The sequence below is a fragment of the Heterodontus francisci genome, chromosome 35, assembly GCF_036365525.1.
Source record: "Heterodontus francisci isolate sHetFra1 chromosome 35, sHetFra1.hap1, whole genome shotgun sequence".
NCBI classification, from domain to species: domain Eukaryota; kingdom Metazoa; phylum Chordata; class Chondrichthyes; order Heterodontiformes; family Heterodontidae; genus Heterodontus; species Heterodontus francisci.
Genome location: NC_090405.1, coordinates 34,463,107 through 34,479,374, shown reverse-complemented (window position 1 = coordinate 34,479,374; position 16,268 = coordinate 34,463,107). Strand labels below are relative to the sequence as shown.

The 16,268-nt window shown below is 45.3% G+C and overlaps 1 protein-coding gene across 1 annotated transcript in view; it reads left to right on the top strand.

Moving 5' to 3' along the window:
• Positions 1-15,962, top strand: part of LOC137350528 (uncharacterized) — a 33,841-nt gene extending 17,879 nt beyond the window's left edge. The window contains exons 4-7 of the mRNA XM_068015189.1: positions 5,413-5,817; positions 6,265-6,744; positions 13,781-13,897; positions 15,430-15,962. Coding sequence (XP_067871290.1) covers positions 5,413-5,817; positions 6,265-6,744; positions 13,781-13,897; positions 15,430-15,494 — 1,067 coding nt within the window. The 3' untranslated portion in view covers positions 15,495-15,962. The remainder of the gene's footprint in view (positions 1-5,412; positions 5,818-6,264; positions 6,745-13,780; positions 13,898-15,429) is intronic.
• Positions 15,963-16,268: the final 306 nt, after the last annotated feature.

Below are 16,268 nucleotides of genomic sequence, written 5' to 3'. Positions count from 1 at the left end.
TCTCTATCAGACTGTGTGATGGGGATGGGGTCTCTATCAGACTGTGTGATGGGGATGGGGTCTCTATCAGACTGTGTGATGGGGATAGGGGTCCTATCCGACTGTGTGATGGGGATGGGGGCCCTATCTGACTGTGTGATGGGGATGGGCTCTCTATCAGACTGTGCGATGGGGATGGGGGCCCTATCTGACTGTGTGATGGGGATGGGCTCTCCATCAGACTGTGTGATGGGGATGGGGTCTCTGTCAGACTGTGTGATGGGGATGGGGTCTCTATCAGTCTGTGTGATGGGGATGGGCTCTATCAGACTGGGTGATGGGGATGGGGTCTCTATCAGACTGTATGATGGGAATGGAGTCTCTATCTGACTGTGTGATGGAGATGGAGTCTCTATCTGACTGTGTGATGGGGATGGAGTCTCTATCTGACTGTGTGATTGGGATGGGGGCCCTATCTGACTGTGTGATGGGGATGAGGGCGCTATTTGACTGTGTGATGCGGATGGGCTCTCAATCAGACTGTGTGATTGGGATGGGGTCTCTATCAGACTGTATGATGGGAATGGAGTCTCTATCTGACTGTGTGATGGGGATGGAGTCTCTATCTGACTGTGTGATGGGGATGGAGTCTCTATCTGAATGTGTGATTGGGATGGGGGCCCTATCTGACTGTGTGATGGGGATGGGCTCACTATCAGACTGTGTGATGGGGATGGAGTCTATCAAACTGTGTGATGGGGATGGAGTCTATCAGACTGTGTGATGGGGATGGAGTCTATCAGACTGTGTGATGGGGATGGGGTCTCTATCAGACTGTGTGATGGGGATGGGGGCCCTATCAGACTGTGTGATGGGGATGGGAGACATATCAGACTTTGTGATGGGAAAGGGGGCCCTATCTGACTGTGTGATGCGGAAGGGCTCTCTATCAGACAGAGTGATGAGGCTGGGGATGGACTCTCTGTCAGACTGTGTGATGGGGATGGAGTCTCTATCAGTCTGTGTGATGGGGATGTGTTATCTATCAGCCTGTGTGATGGGGATGGGGTCTCTATCAGTCTGTGTGATGGGGATGGGCTCTCTATCAGACTCTGTGATGGGGATGGGGGCCCTATCTGACTGTGTGATGGGGATGGGGTCCCTATCTGACTGTGATCGTGATGGGCTCTCTATCAGACTGTGTGATGAGGATGGGGTCCCTATCTGACTGTGATCGTGATGGGCTCTCTATCAGACTGTGTGATGGGGATGGGGGCCCTTTCTGACTGTGTGATGGGGATAGAACATAGAACATAGAACATTACAGCACAGTACAGGCCCTTCAGCCCTCGATGTTGCGCCGACATGTGAAACCATCTGACCTACACTATTCCATTTTCATCCATATGTCTATCCAATGACCACTTAAATGCCCTTAAAGTTGGCGAGTCTACTACTGTTGCAGGCAGGGCGTTCCACACCCCTATTATATCTGTGTAAAGAAACTACCTCTGACATCTGTCCTATATCTATCATCCCTCAACTTAAAGCTATGTCCCCTCGTGTTTGCCATCACCATCCGAGGAAAAAGGCTCTCACTATCCACCCTGTCCAACCCTCTGATTATCTTATATGTCTCTATTAAGTCACCTCTCCTCCTCCTTCTGTCTAATGAAAACAACCTCAAGTCCCTCAGCCTTTCCTCGTAAGACCTTCCCTCCCTACCAGGCAACATCCTAGTAAATCTCCTCTGCACCCTTTCCAAAGCTTCCACATCCTTCCTATAATGCGGTGACCAGAACTGCACGCAATACTCCAGGTGCGGCCGCACCAGAGTTTTGTACAGCTGCAGCATGACCTCGTGGCTCCGAAACGCGATCCCCCTACTAATAAAAGCTAACACACCATATGCCTTTTTAACAGCTCTATTAACCTGGGTGGCAACTTTCAGGGATTTATGTACCTGGACACCAAGATCTCTCTGTTCATCTACACTACCAAGAATCTTCCCATTAGCCCAGTATTCTGCAATCCTGTTACTCCTTCCGAAGTGAATCACCTCACACTTTTCCACATTAAACTCCATTTGCCATCTCTCAGCCCAGCTCTGCAGCCTATCTATGTCCCTCTGTAACCTACAACATCCTTCGGCACTATCCACAACTCCACCGACCTTCGTGTCATCCGCAAATTTACTAACCCACCCTTCTACACCCTCATCCAGGTCATTTATAAAAATGACAAACAGCAGTGGCCCCAAAACAGATCCTTGCGGTACACCACTAGAAACGATACTCCAGGATGAACATTTACCATCAACCACCACCCTCTGTCTTCTTTCAGCTAGCCAATTTCTGATCCAAAGCACTAATTCACCTTCAATCCCATACTTCTGTATTTTCTGCAACAGCCTACCGTGGGGAACCTTATCAAACGCCTTACTGAAATCCATATAGACCACATCCACGGCTTTACCCTCATCCACCTGTTTGGTCACCTTGTCAAAAAACTCAATAATGTGTGATGGGGTTTGGGGCCCTATCTCACTGTGATTGTGATGTGCTCTCTATCAGACTGTGTGATGGCGATGGGGGCCCTGTCTGACTGTGTGATGGGGATGGGCTCTCTATCAGACTGTATGATGGGGATGGGGTCTCTATCAGACTGTGTGATGGGGATGGAGTTTCTATCTGACTGTGTGATGGGGATGGGGGCCCTATCTGACTGTGTGATGGGGATGGGCTCTCTATCAGACTGTTTGATGGGGATGGGGGCCCTATCAGACTGTGTGATGGGGATGGGGGCCCTATATGACTGTGTGATGGCGATGGGGGCCCTATCTGACTGTGTGATGGGGATGGGCTCTCTATCAGACTGTTTGATGGGGATGGGGGCCCTATCTGACTGTGTGATGGGGATGGGCTCTCTATCAGACTGTATGATGGGGATGGGGTCTCTATCAGACTGTGTGATGGGGATGGAGTTTATATCTGACTGTGTGATGGGGATGGGGGCCCTATCTGACTGTGTAATGGGGATGGGGACCCTATCTGACCGTGTGATGGTGATGGGCTCTCTATCAGACTGTGTGATGGGGATTGGGGCCCTATCTCACTGTGATCGTGATGGGCTCTCTATCAGACTGTGTGATGAGGATGGGAGCCCGATCAGACTGTGTGATGGGGATGGGGGCCCTCTCTGACTGTGTGATGGGGATGGGGTCTCTATCAGACTGTGTGATGGGGATGGGGTCTCTATTCGACTGTGTGATGGGGATGGGCTCTCTATCAGTCTGTGTGATGGGGATGTGCTCTCTATCAGACTGTGTGATGGGGATGGGGGCCCTATCTGACTGTGTGATGGGGATGGGCTCTATCAGACTGTGTGATGGGGATGGGGTCTCTATCAGACTGTGTGATGAGGATGGGGATGGGGTCTCTCTCAGTCTGTGTGATGGGGATGGGCTCTCTATCAGACTGTTTGATGGGGATGGGGGCCCTATCAGACTGTGTGATGGGGATGGGGGCCCTATCTGACTGTGTGATGGGGATGGGGGCCCTATCTGACTGTGTGATGTGGATGGGCTCTCTATCAGACTGTGTGATGGGGATGGGCTCTCTATCAGTCTGTGTGATGGGGATGGGGGCCCTATCAGACTGTGATCGTGATGGGCTCTCTATCAGACTGTGTGACGGGGATGGGGGCCCTATCAGACTGTGATCGTGATGGGCTCTCTATCAGACTGTGTGACGGGGATGGGGGCCCTATCTGACTGTGTGATGGTGATGGGGACCCTCTCTGACTGTGTGATGGGGATGGGCTCTCTATCAGACTGTGTGATGAGGATGGGGTCTCTATTAGACTGTGTGATGGGGATGGGGGCCCTATCTGACTGTGTGATGGGGATGGCGGCCCCATCTGAATGTGTGATGGGGATGGGCTCTCTTTCAGACTGTGTGATGGGGATGGGGGCCCTATCTGACTGTGTGATGGGGATGGGGTCTCTATCAGACTGTGTGATGGGGATGGGGTCTCTATTCGACTGTGTGATGGGGATGGGCTCTCTATCAGTCTGTGTGATGGGGATGTGCTCTCTATCTGACTGTGTGATGGGGATGGGGGCCCTATCTGACTGTGTGATGTGGATGGGCTCTCTATCAGACTGTGTGACGGGGATGGGGGCCCTATCTGACTGTGTGATGGTGATGGGGACCCTCTCTGACTGTGTGATGGGGATGGGCTCTCTATCAGACTGTGTGATGAGGATGGGGTCTCTATTAGACTGTGTGATGGGGATGGGGGCCCTATCTGACTGTGTGATGGGGATGGCGGCCCCATCTGAATGTGTGATGGGGATGGGCTCTCTTTCAGACTGTGTGATGGGGATGGGGGCCCTATCTGACTGTGTGATGGGGATGGCGGCCCCATCTGAATGTGTGATGGGGATGGGCTCTCTTTCAGACTGTGTGATGGGGATGGGGGCCCTATCAGACTGTGTGATGTGGTTTGGGTCTCTATCAGTCTGTGTGATGGGGATGGGCTCTCTATCAGACTGTGTGATGTGGATGGGGTCCCTATCTGAATGTGAGATGGGGATGGGGTTGGGGTCTCCATCAGTCTGTGTGATGGGGATGGGGGCCCTATCTGACTGTGTGATGGGGATGGGGAAGGGGTCTCTATCAGTCTGTGTGATGGGGATGGGGGCCCTATCTGACTGTGTGATGTGGATGGTGGCCCTATCTGACTGTGTAATGGGGATGGCGCCCTCTCTGACTGTGTGATGGGGATGGGCTCTCCATCAGACTGTGTGATGGGGATGGGGTTTCTATTCGACTGTGTGATGGGGATGGGCTCTCTATCAGACTGTGTGATGGGGATGGGGGCCCTATCTGACTGTGTGATGGGGATGGGGTCTCTATCAGACTGTGTGATGGGGATGGAGTCTCTATCTGACTGTGTGATGGGGATGGGGGCCCTATCTGACTGTGTGATGGGGATGGGGTCTCTATCAGACTGTGTGATGGGGATGGAGTCTCTATCTGACTGTGTGATGGGGATGGGGGCCCTATCTGACTGTGTGATGAGGATGGGGATGGGGTCTCTCTCAGTCTGTGTGATGGGGATGGGCTCTCTATCAGTCTGTGTGATGGGGATGGGCTCTCTATCAGACTGTGTGATGGGGAAGGGGCTCTATCAGACTGTGTGATGGGGAGGGGTCTCTGTCAGATTGTGTGATGGTGATGGGGGCCCTATCTGACTGTGTGATGGGGATGGGGTGGGGGAGGATGACAGTCTTGGTCTGGACTCTGTGATGGTGGGGAGTGGTGTCACTATCCACTATCATTCCCCATGTGAAGTTGCACTTTGACTGTTTCATGATCTTTCCTGTGTGGAATGTTTTTATCTCCATCTGATTCTGTCCTTTCCCTGCAGGATCCACTTATCTCTTCTCCCGAGGATCAGAAGATGTCACCACTCTGCAATGCAACATGTCCACTGGTGCTGGGAATGTAGTAACCTTGTGTAGCACCAGTAATCTTGGAGTCGAAATGGACAAAATAACATGTGAAATTAAAAAGAGCATAAAATCTTGTGAAACAATCAATCCTCGTAAGAATAAATGGCAAAAACAGCCGATGTGTAAAAGATGCAAAATAAATGAAGATGAAATGGAGTCTCAGTCACTGGCTTTCAATGTGAAGCCAGTTAACTCGGTGGTATTTACCTGCACAGTCCAGAATTCCAAAGGAAGACAATTATCCAACTGTCCGTCCTGGTTTGCACTGTCTGGAGATGGATGTGAAAACCATGACTTGTTCATCCTGATAAACTGGAGTGGTATGTGTACTGGGGCAATATTGGGGGAGGTATCAGGGAGATATTGGGCGAAGTATCGAGGGTGGTATCGGGAGGTATCGGGGACGTTTTTGGAGAGTTATGAAAGGAGGTATCGAGTTATCGGGTGAGGGATTACGGAGGAAATTGTGGAGATTTAAGGAGAGATATCAGGGTCAGGTTTGGGCAGATCGTTATCATTGGGTAAATTTTAGAGTCTTTATTAAGATGAAATTGCAACGTATGTAAATAAGTCGATAATAATGAGAAGCAGAGGGCACGAATTTCAAAGGGGGTGATTGGGTCTGACAAACCGTTGAGGAGTTAACAGACATGGTAGGTAGAGAAATGCAGTGGATATAGTTAACATGGATTTTATGAAATTCTTTGGCATAATGTCACATTGGAGATTATTGTAGTAAGAAATATTCTTTTCAATGTTATTTACAGATTCTGATGAAATATTTTCTGCTGATAAAAACTCCTTGTCGCTGACAGTGTCAGAGGGAGAGAATGTGACTTTACCCTGCCAGTTTGAGACGAGGAAAGATCAAAATTTACCCTTCACTCTGTTTTGGATCACATCTGGAAATGTTAACAAGTGTCTGCACTCTGTTCACATTGAGGAATATAGGCTACATTCTGACACACGCTGCTGTGTGGATAAAAAGTCATCACAAAGAATCTCTCCCCAAAGCTCGCACAATCCTACTGATAAACACCAGTCTCACAACCTGACTATTCACTCAGCGGAGGTGATGGACACTGGGAGGTATCTCTGTGCTGTACATGTTTGGGTGTCAGGGAAACCTGTCTGGAAGATTTCAACAAACATCTCCCTCACTGTGACAGAACCGAGTGCAGAATCTTCAGACATTCCAACCTCAACATCTGGAATATCCTCAGTGACCAGCAGTGTAAATAGTAAAAGTAAGTGTGACAATGTGGAATATAATATGAATCATTTAATATAAATAATTCAAGCTGAGAAATTCAGGATCATTTGTACAGTTTTGTAAGTCGGTTCATTTTTAAAAATTCATTCATGGGATCTGGGCGTCACTGGCTATGCCAGCATTTATTGCCCATCCCTAATTCTCCTTGAGAAGGTGGTGGTGAGCTGCCTTCTTGAATCGCTGCAGTCCATGTGAGGTAGGGAGGCGTTCCAGGATTTTGACCTAGCGACAGTGAAGGAACGGTGATATCGTTCCAAGTCAGGATGGTGTATGACTTGGACGGGAACTTGCAGCTGGTTATGTTCCCATGCATCTGCTGCTGTTGTCTTTCGAGGTGGTAGAGGTCGCAGGTTTGGAAGGTGCTGTTGAAGCAGCCTTGGTGCGTTGCTGCAGTGCATCTTGTGGATGGTACACACTGCTGCCACTGTGCGTCGGTGGTGGAGGGAGTGAATGTTTGTGGATGGGATGCCAATCAAGCGGGCTGCTTTGTCCTGGATGGTGTCGAGCTTCTTGAGTGTTGTTGGAGCTGCACCCATCCAGGCAAGTGGAGAGTATTCCATCACACTCCTGACTTGTGCCTTGTAGATGGTGGACAGGCTTTGGGGAGTCAGGAGGTAAGTTACTTGCCGCAGAATTCCTAGCCTCTGACCTGCTCTTGTAGCCGCGGTATTTATATGGCTACTCCAGTTCAGTTTCTGGTCAATGGTAGCCCCTAGGATGTTGATAGTGGGGGATTCAGCGATGGTAATGCCATTGAATGTCAAGGCGAGATGGTTAGATTCTCTCTTGTTGGAGATCGTCATTGCCTGGCACTTGTGTGGTGCAAATGTTACTTACCACTTATCAGCCCAAGCCTGGATATTGTCCAGGTCTTGCTGCATTTCTAGACGGACTGCTTCAGTACTTGAGGAGTCGCGAATGGTGCTGAACATTGTGCAATCATCAGCGAACATCCTCACTTCTGACCTTATGATAGAAGGAAGGTCATTGATGAAGCAGCTGAAGATGGTTGGGCCTAGGACACTACCCTGAGGAACTCCTGCAGTGATGTCCTCGAGCTCAGATGTTTGACCTCCAACAACCACAACCATCTTCCTTTGCGCTAGGTATGACTGCAACCAGCAAAGAGTTTTCCCCTGATTTCTATTGACTCCAGTTTTGCTCGGGCTTCTTGATGCCGTACTCAGTCAAATGCTGCCTTGATATCAAGGGCAGTCACTCTCACCTCACCTCTTCAGTTCAGCTCTTTTGTCCATGTTTGAACCAAGGCTGTAATCAGATCAGGAGCTGAGTGGCCCTGGCGGAACCCAAACAGAGTATCACTGAGCAGGTTATTGCTAAGCAAGTGCTGCTTGATGGCACTGTTGATGACTCCTTCCATCAGTTTCCTGATGTTTGAGAGTAGACTGATGGGGCAGTAATTGGCCGGGTTGGACTTGTCCTGCTTTTTGTGTACAGGACATACCTGGGCAATTTTCCACATTGCAGGGTAGATGCCAGTGTTGTAGCTAAACTGGAACAGCTTGGCTAGGGGTGCGGCAAGTTCTGGAGCACAGGTCTTCCTTCACCATTGTACTATCTCAGATTCTAACCAGAAAGTTCTGTTCCTCAGCCTGGTAACCAGTGTAATCAGCTGTTTGTATAATATAGAATTGCACAGACTGAATTTGTTGCTTCTCTTCTGCAGGTCCAAACACTGGATTACCTGTGCAAGTAGCCATAGTGCGCATTTGTGCTCATTTTCATTTATTTATTTTTATTTATTTAGAGATACAGCACTGAAACAGGCCCTTCGGCCCACCGAGTCTGTGCCGACCGAGAACCACCCATTTATACTAACCCTACAGTAATCCCATATTCCCTACCACCTACCTACACCAGGGGCAATTTACAATGGCCAATTTACCTGCAAGTCTTTGGCTGTGGGAGGAAACCGGAGCTCCCGGCGAAAACCCTTGCGATCACAGGGAGAACTTGCAAACTCCGCACAGGCAGTACCCAGCACTGAACCCGGGTTGCTGGAGCTGTGAGGCTGCTGTGCTAACCACTGCGCCACTGTGCCGCCCATTGTTCGGGTAATTTGCGTAATCAGAAGAAAACAACGATCGTTCATTGCACCATGTGGTGCCTTGTGAAACCAACCTTTGAGGCGCTAAAAAGTCCTGCATGGAGGAGGAACAATTATTGACGTAATTGGTTTCAGTTCGATTTGCATTGTTTCTGATGCCATCCTGCAGGCTGGGTCCTGAAAGATAGTGTACGACTGCACCTTGTACTGTTCCTTCATTCGTGTACCCTTCAGGACACCTCTTCAGGTGGGCTGCAGAGACAATTTTAAAAGATTGCTTGCCATTGGGCTGATTAGCAAATATTTTGACAGTTCTTTCAATAATGACAGAATGTATTTGAACAGGTTTCTTCCACTTTGGTCACAAACCAGGTTTCTGTTCAAACATTCTGTCCTGAACCCACTCTCCGGTTACAGGTTGCCAAGCTTTTTTAGTTACCTGCTTTTGTCTATTCTTCTCTTTGATCCGCTGATCAATTTCATGAATTTGGTTGGTTATTTCTTGTTTCAAATCTAATTGTTACTGTCAGGTCAAGGAGTCAGAAAGCATAGAGGCAATAAAAGAATCGTGAGTAAGTGGTATATGCATTTCAACACCATACATTAAATAAAACGGTGTTCTGGGGAATACTGTCCCTGATGCACACATGGGTACATTATTTCGTGATAACTGTACCTCCGGAATGATGGTGACCCACTTATTCCCTCTGATTCTCAACAGTTTGGTCAATAGCTTTTTTACTTCCTGGTTTCAGCAGTTCCGCTGACTGCGGATGACGTGATGTGCCGTGCTTGAACCCAATCCCCCTTTGCACGCAATAGTCTTTGAAAACCTTGGAAACAAAGGCTCTCTCTGCCTTGATCTGAGTGTAGGATTTTGGATGCACCAGCTACAGTAATAATGTCAGTAATAGCATTGACAAGTGCGGTTTCCCAAACAGATTTTGTGGGGACCAGCCAGCAGAAAGAAGTGCAGGCATCAACACAAATGAGAATATGTTTATACCCCATTGATGGGGGTAGTGGTCAATGAAATCAACAAAAAATCTCTCCATTGATTTATTAGGCTTCACAGGAGCCAGTGGTGGCAGTTTAATAAGTGATGATTTGTTGATCAAATTACATGGCTCACAATTTGCCACATATGTTTTACAGGCTTTAAGCATACCTGGCTACCAATATAAAGGAGGCAATTTACAGAATGTTGTTCGGGCACCACTGTGTGCCTGACCTATATCCTTGTGAGCTTCTATTACAAGCTGTTCTCGTTTGTGACTTGGGGTACCTCCGGGACACCCTTGGGCAACTTAACCGGTACAATACCAGTCAGAGTCTCCGAATAGAAGTACTTTGATGGATATTCTTTTGGATTCTCTTCCATCGGGTCTAATAGCTGAATCAGTTCCTCATCCTGATTTGCTGCCCATTCTGCCCTAGTGACTACATTAACTATGGCAGGCCCCTCTCGAGGGGATGTCATGTTTTGCCTGTCCATCTGCAAGACTGTTGCCCTTTGAATGTACTGAACCAGTGGTATGTCCGGGCACACGAATTACCTGACAATTACGTTTCTCCTTTCACAAATGGAGAATATCTTCTCACTATGATTTGTGTTTGATGGGTTTAGCTTTATGGTTGGTAAAGCCTGTTTGCTCCCAGAACACAAAGTTGTAAACTTGTTTACAATAGCCTTCTTCTTCTTCTTTGGCCTCCTTGTCTCGGGAGACAATGGGTAAGCGCCTGGAGGTGGTCAGTGGTTTGTGGAGCAGCGCCTGGATTGGCTATAAAGGCCAATACTAGAGTGACAGACTCTTCCACAGGTGCTGCAGAAAAAATTGGTTGTCGGGGCTGTTACACAGTTGGCTCTCCCCTTGCGCTTCTGTCTTTTTTCCTGCCAACTGCTAGGTCTCTTCGACTCGCCACACTTTAGCCCCGCCTTTATGGCTGCCTGCCAGCTCTGGCGTTCGCTGGCAACTGACTCCCACGACTTGTGATCAATGTTACAGGACTTCATGTCGCGTTTGCAGATGTCTTTAAAGCGGAGACATGGACGGCCGGTAGGTCTGATACCAGTGGCGAGCTCGCTGTACAATGTGTCCTTGGAGATCCTGCCATCTTCCATTCGGCTCACATGGCCAATAGTCACTATCTGTGCAAATTAATGCAGGCTTAATAGAGTCTGCCTTTTTTAAAGCATACCGTAATGCTGCAGCTTCAGCATACTGTGCTGTCAATTGGCCTAGGGGTATGGATAGTAATTCTTCTGGATAGAAAGAATAAGAATCCCTTCAACAAAAGCCATTCTGTCTGAATGGAACCTGAACTCGGAGTTAAAATGCATCAGGACCTAATCTCAACTAGGATTTAAAGTGAACTTTAACGGAAATTTCCGAACCTCAAAAGTAGTATGAGGAAGTTCTGATTTAAGATCCACAAACCGTGATCAAGAGTTTGCCATCTCTACATTCTTAAATCTGGGTCTTGATGCCACTGACAATAAACATTCCTTCTGTACTTACAAATCTAAAATAAACATTAAAGACTAACATATAAGACCACGTTTTTGGGCGCCAACTGAAGTGATTTATGACTTTAACCCCTTATAGGCACTAAACCAAATCAGGCGTACATCCTTATGAACCTCCCTTAATTAAGTTCAAACCAGATAAATTTTTATAGACACTTATTTGGGTCCAAAGAATTGAACTAGTTTTCCCTCAAAGAAAGAAAACTAACAGAGAATATTACCATCTTTCGGATAGCCTATTTTTAATAATTATGGCTGTCATAAAAATTCCAGATATTATAAGGGTTTGGGAAACTCTCTTCAATACGTATCTCTCCATTTAAAGAGACACAGAGAGGGGGTTCTTGTAGTTGTATACAGATTATGACATGAGACCATTTATTAACTTTTATATATTTATTAAATAATTTAACATGCAACACACTTTTAAGTGGATATGTATATCACAATATCAAATATTACCAAGAGATGTAACACATAACCTTATTTCTAACATAGAATGCAAAAGTTTAACCTTGCTAATGTTACAGCAAAATATCTTAGAATATCCATCAAAATTTAAAGTAAACTTTTACCTTAAATTCCCCAAGTAAACCATAGGGTGAGAAGTATTGTTTGAGGAATTCAGCACTTTGCTTTAGACACCCTCATGTTTGTACTGTTTCCAAGGTGTCATCTAACCTTTTAGTATATAGGTGTTACCTTTCTGCATGCTTTTCCTGTTTTTAAAATCCATGTATGGGCATATCATTAACTAATATCTCCACTTAATGTTTTGCAGGAATTCCTCTGCTCTTGAAGTTGTGAGCATTTATCTGGTCAAAATATTTATAATTGGCTTTACCTAACATGTCTTTGTAAGCACTTTTCTAATTTATTACTTTATTATCTACAATTGTGTTTTATGGTAAGTTGAACTTTCTTTGTGGCTCAGTCTGCCTACATTTACCAACACCATCAATTAATTAAATTTATGGCTACCTTTTACTGATGTCACACAGGATATTTCAATGTATGTTTATCCTCCAATTCCCTGGCAACAGAAACACTGAAATGAATTTCCCAACTCAAAAGTTGTTTCTGGCTCACATTCTATTGTAACAGGAACCTTGAAAGACCTTGAAATTTTTAACTCTACCCTCTCAAAGGGGAATGTCAGTGAGTCTTGAAAACTGACCATTTATTCAATTTTTAATTCTAAAAGGTATAATATCTATATCAGAGATTAACTATATCTAAATTCTACCTAATTAAGCCTATTATACCTATATTCCATCACAAGTGTACTGGGGCAATATTGGGGGAGGTATTGCGAGGTGGGGATGCAGTATTGGGGAGGTATCATTGAGGCATCAGGGAGAATAAAATTCCCGAGTTTCTAGATAAAAAGAAAAGGGGTTGAAATCTTTCCTTTCTTGTCTCTGTGCTTTAGCATCTGCCCTTGTCTTTCATTGTGGGTTTGATCATTTGTTACTTGTCCTGTCGTTTTGCTCTTTGGTTTCAGTCTCTGAGTGTTTGCTGATCTTATACAATCTGCCTCAGCTTAGAAATGTATAACCTAACTGTGGGCAATCAGAAAAAGATTAAAAACTAAAGAGGATTTGCCCCTCCGCCTCATATGTTGAATCCACTCCTGATAACGCAGCTAGTTACAGACAGACTCACACTTAATTAAACAATTAGTAACAAATATTCTTTTCAATGTTGTTTATAGATTCTGATGAAATATTTTCTACTGATAAAAACTCCTTGTTGCTGACAGTGTCAGAGGGAGAGAGTGTGACTTTACCCTGCCAGTTTGAGAATAGAAAAGATCGGCCCTTCACTCTGTTTTGGATCACATCTGGAAATGTTAACAAGTGTCTGCACGCTGTTCACACTGAGGAATATAGGCTACATTCTGACAGACGCTGCTGTGTGGATAAAAAGTCATCACAAAGAATCTCTCCCCAAAGCTCACACAATCCTGCTAATAAACACCAGTCTCACACCCTTACTATTCACTTAGCAGAGTAGATGGACACTGGGAGGTATCTCTGTGCTATACTTGATCAGGGATCAGGGAAACCTGTCTGGAAGAGTTCAGTAAACATCTCCCTCAACGTGACAGAACCGAGTGCAGAATCTTCAGACACCCACACCTCAACATCTGGAACATTCTCAGCGACCAGCAGTGTAACTCATACAAATACTGAAAGTAGGTGAAACAATCTGGAATATGATATGAATCATTTAATATAAATAATTCAAGCTGAGAGATTGTGGATCAGTTGTACAGTTTGTACCAATTGTAAATTGGTTCAGTTTCCTTCCTTCCAGAAAGTTATGGTCCTCAGTCCAGGTAGCCAGTGTTCTGAGCCACACGTATAATATAGGATTACACAGACTGAATTTAATGTTGCTTCCCCTCTGCAGGTCCTTACACCAGTTGCAGTAACACGCGCATGTCTATCCTGGTTCTGTACCTGGTTGCGCTAATTTGCCTTGATGGGGTTATTTGCATAATCAGAAGGGTAAGACAGTCTGCCAAAGGTAAGCAAGAGCTTTAAAATGATCTAAATCTAGAAGATTGTATTTTAGTATGAACTAATTATGATGATTTTTGAAGTCATAATTCTAACACATCACATATTTCATGATCATAGAGACACAGGAACAGGAGGAGGCCATTTGCCTGTTCTGCCATTCACTTTGACCATGGCTGATCTGTATCTTAACTCCATTTACCTGCCTTGGTTCCCTATCCCTTAATATCCTTACCTAGTTAAAAAAAATCTATCAATCTCAATTATGAAATGTTCAATTGACCTCCAAACACAACAGCTTTTTGGGGGAAAGAGTTCCAGATTTCCACTACCTTTAGTGTGAAGAAGTTCTTCCTGAAATCCCCGCTGAACAGCCTAGTTCTAACTTCAAGATTACACCCCACCACAGGAAATCATTTTTTCTACCTACCCGATCAAATCTTTAATATCATTCTAAACACTTTAGCATCCTGATGAATCTGCATTACACCCAATCCAAGGCCAATCTATCTTTAGTGAGATGGAGTACATATTCGCTAACCTTTAGTGATTTCTGTACATGAACTCCTAATTCTCTCTGATCCTCTGGAGTTCCTAACTTCTCACCATTCAGAAAATACTCTGATCACTTTCTTAGGTGAAAACTGGATGCCCTCACACTTCTCCATATTGAACTCCATCTACCAGTTTGTCAACACACTTAATTTATCAATGTCCTTTTGTAACTGCTGTCTACACTGCTTAATATGCCATTAAGTGTTATCAGCAAGTTTGGATACATGGCTCTCCATTGCCTCATTGACGCCATTTATAAATACAGTGAAAGCCTGAGGCTCCTGTACAGATCTCTGGGAGACACTAGTAGTCACATCTTGCCAATTTGAGTATATAGCCATTGTCCCTACTCTCTGTCTCCTACCTCCTAACCAATTCCTTACCTATGTCAATAGTTTGCCTCCAATTCCAACCTCTTGTGTGGAACGTTTTTGAATGCCTTCTGGAAATTCATACAATATCCATATGCACAACCTTATCTGCCGCATTAGTGACTGCCTCATAAAATTCAAGTAGGTTTAGTTAGACTGGATTTACCTTTTACAAACATATGCTGGCTCTCTCTGATCAATTCCTATTTGTCCAAATGCTCAGTCACTCTGTCCCAAATGACAGATCCTAGAAACCACCACCATGGACATTGGACTAACACATCTATCATTTCCTGGTTTCTCTCCGAAATAACGGCAGTATTCCAATCCAAGGGAACAATTCCTGGATCAAGAAAGTTTTGGAAGATCATGACTTAAAAATATCAAATCCCACTTGTAGTTGTTTAATATTGTTTGAATCTTACATTAATAATGTTTCACACGTTTAATTGTCTTTACCCTTAGTGATGGAGACAAAAGTGAAATCCAGAGAGTGAAATGTCAGTAGTTTCAAACTTCTAAGGGAATCTTCTAAGGGTCCTGGACCTTTATCTCATGAAACAGGATAGTCCGGAAGTGAAACCCATTAAATGTGATTTCTTTTAATATCTAGGCAGAGACCACACGGACCATGAACCCCCTTCACAATCAAATGTGTTTTCACTGATTGTAAGATGAAACCTGCTTGAAATGCAGGACTGTGTACAGAGAAACCTTCTCCAACTGTTTCGCAAATGATATAAAACTGCTGGCGGCAGGTCCTTGGCTTTCGCAGATTGTTCTGAAGTTATGTGACAATCGACACAAAACACAGAGGCAGACTCATTGTGAGTTTCCACACTCACCGACACAGGACGTGGGGCGATGGGATCCCGTAGTTGAAGAATGTAACAGCTACATAGTCGGGGCTGAAATTGGTCTTCACCAGTTGCGACTTTGATGGAAATGAAACTGTGGCACGGTGTGAAACTGGCTGTGGATTCGCTGTGAGTTTCACGCTACTGACAAACACCAATTTCACTGAATAACCCGCCACCCCCCAACCCAGTCCCCACTACCCCAGATTCTGTTTAGATAGAACAACGCATTGCTGCTGTGTGATACACAAAATGTAACTCATGTGATTGAAAGTTATTCAATAAACATTGTTTAAAATTATAACTAAATGACGAGCTGAGTTATCAGTGGAGCAGGAATTTCATGACTAACTAATTGAATGAATGAAACCAGAAAATGTTGGAAATACTCAGCAAGTCAGGCAGCAGCTGTGGAGAGAGATACAGAGTTAATATTTCAGGTCAATGACCATTCATCAGAACTGGGAGGAACAGTTTTTAAGCAAAGTCAGGGGAAAACGGGGAAGGGGGAAAGAACAAAAGGAAAGGTCTGTGATAGGGTGGAAAGTAGGAGAGATTGAATGACAAAAGGAATGATAGTGCAAGGCAAAAAGAG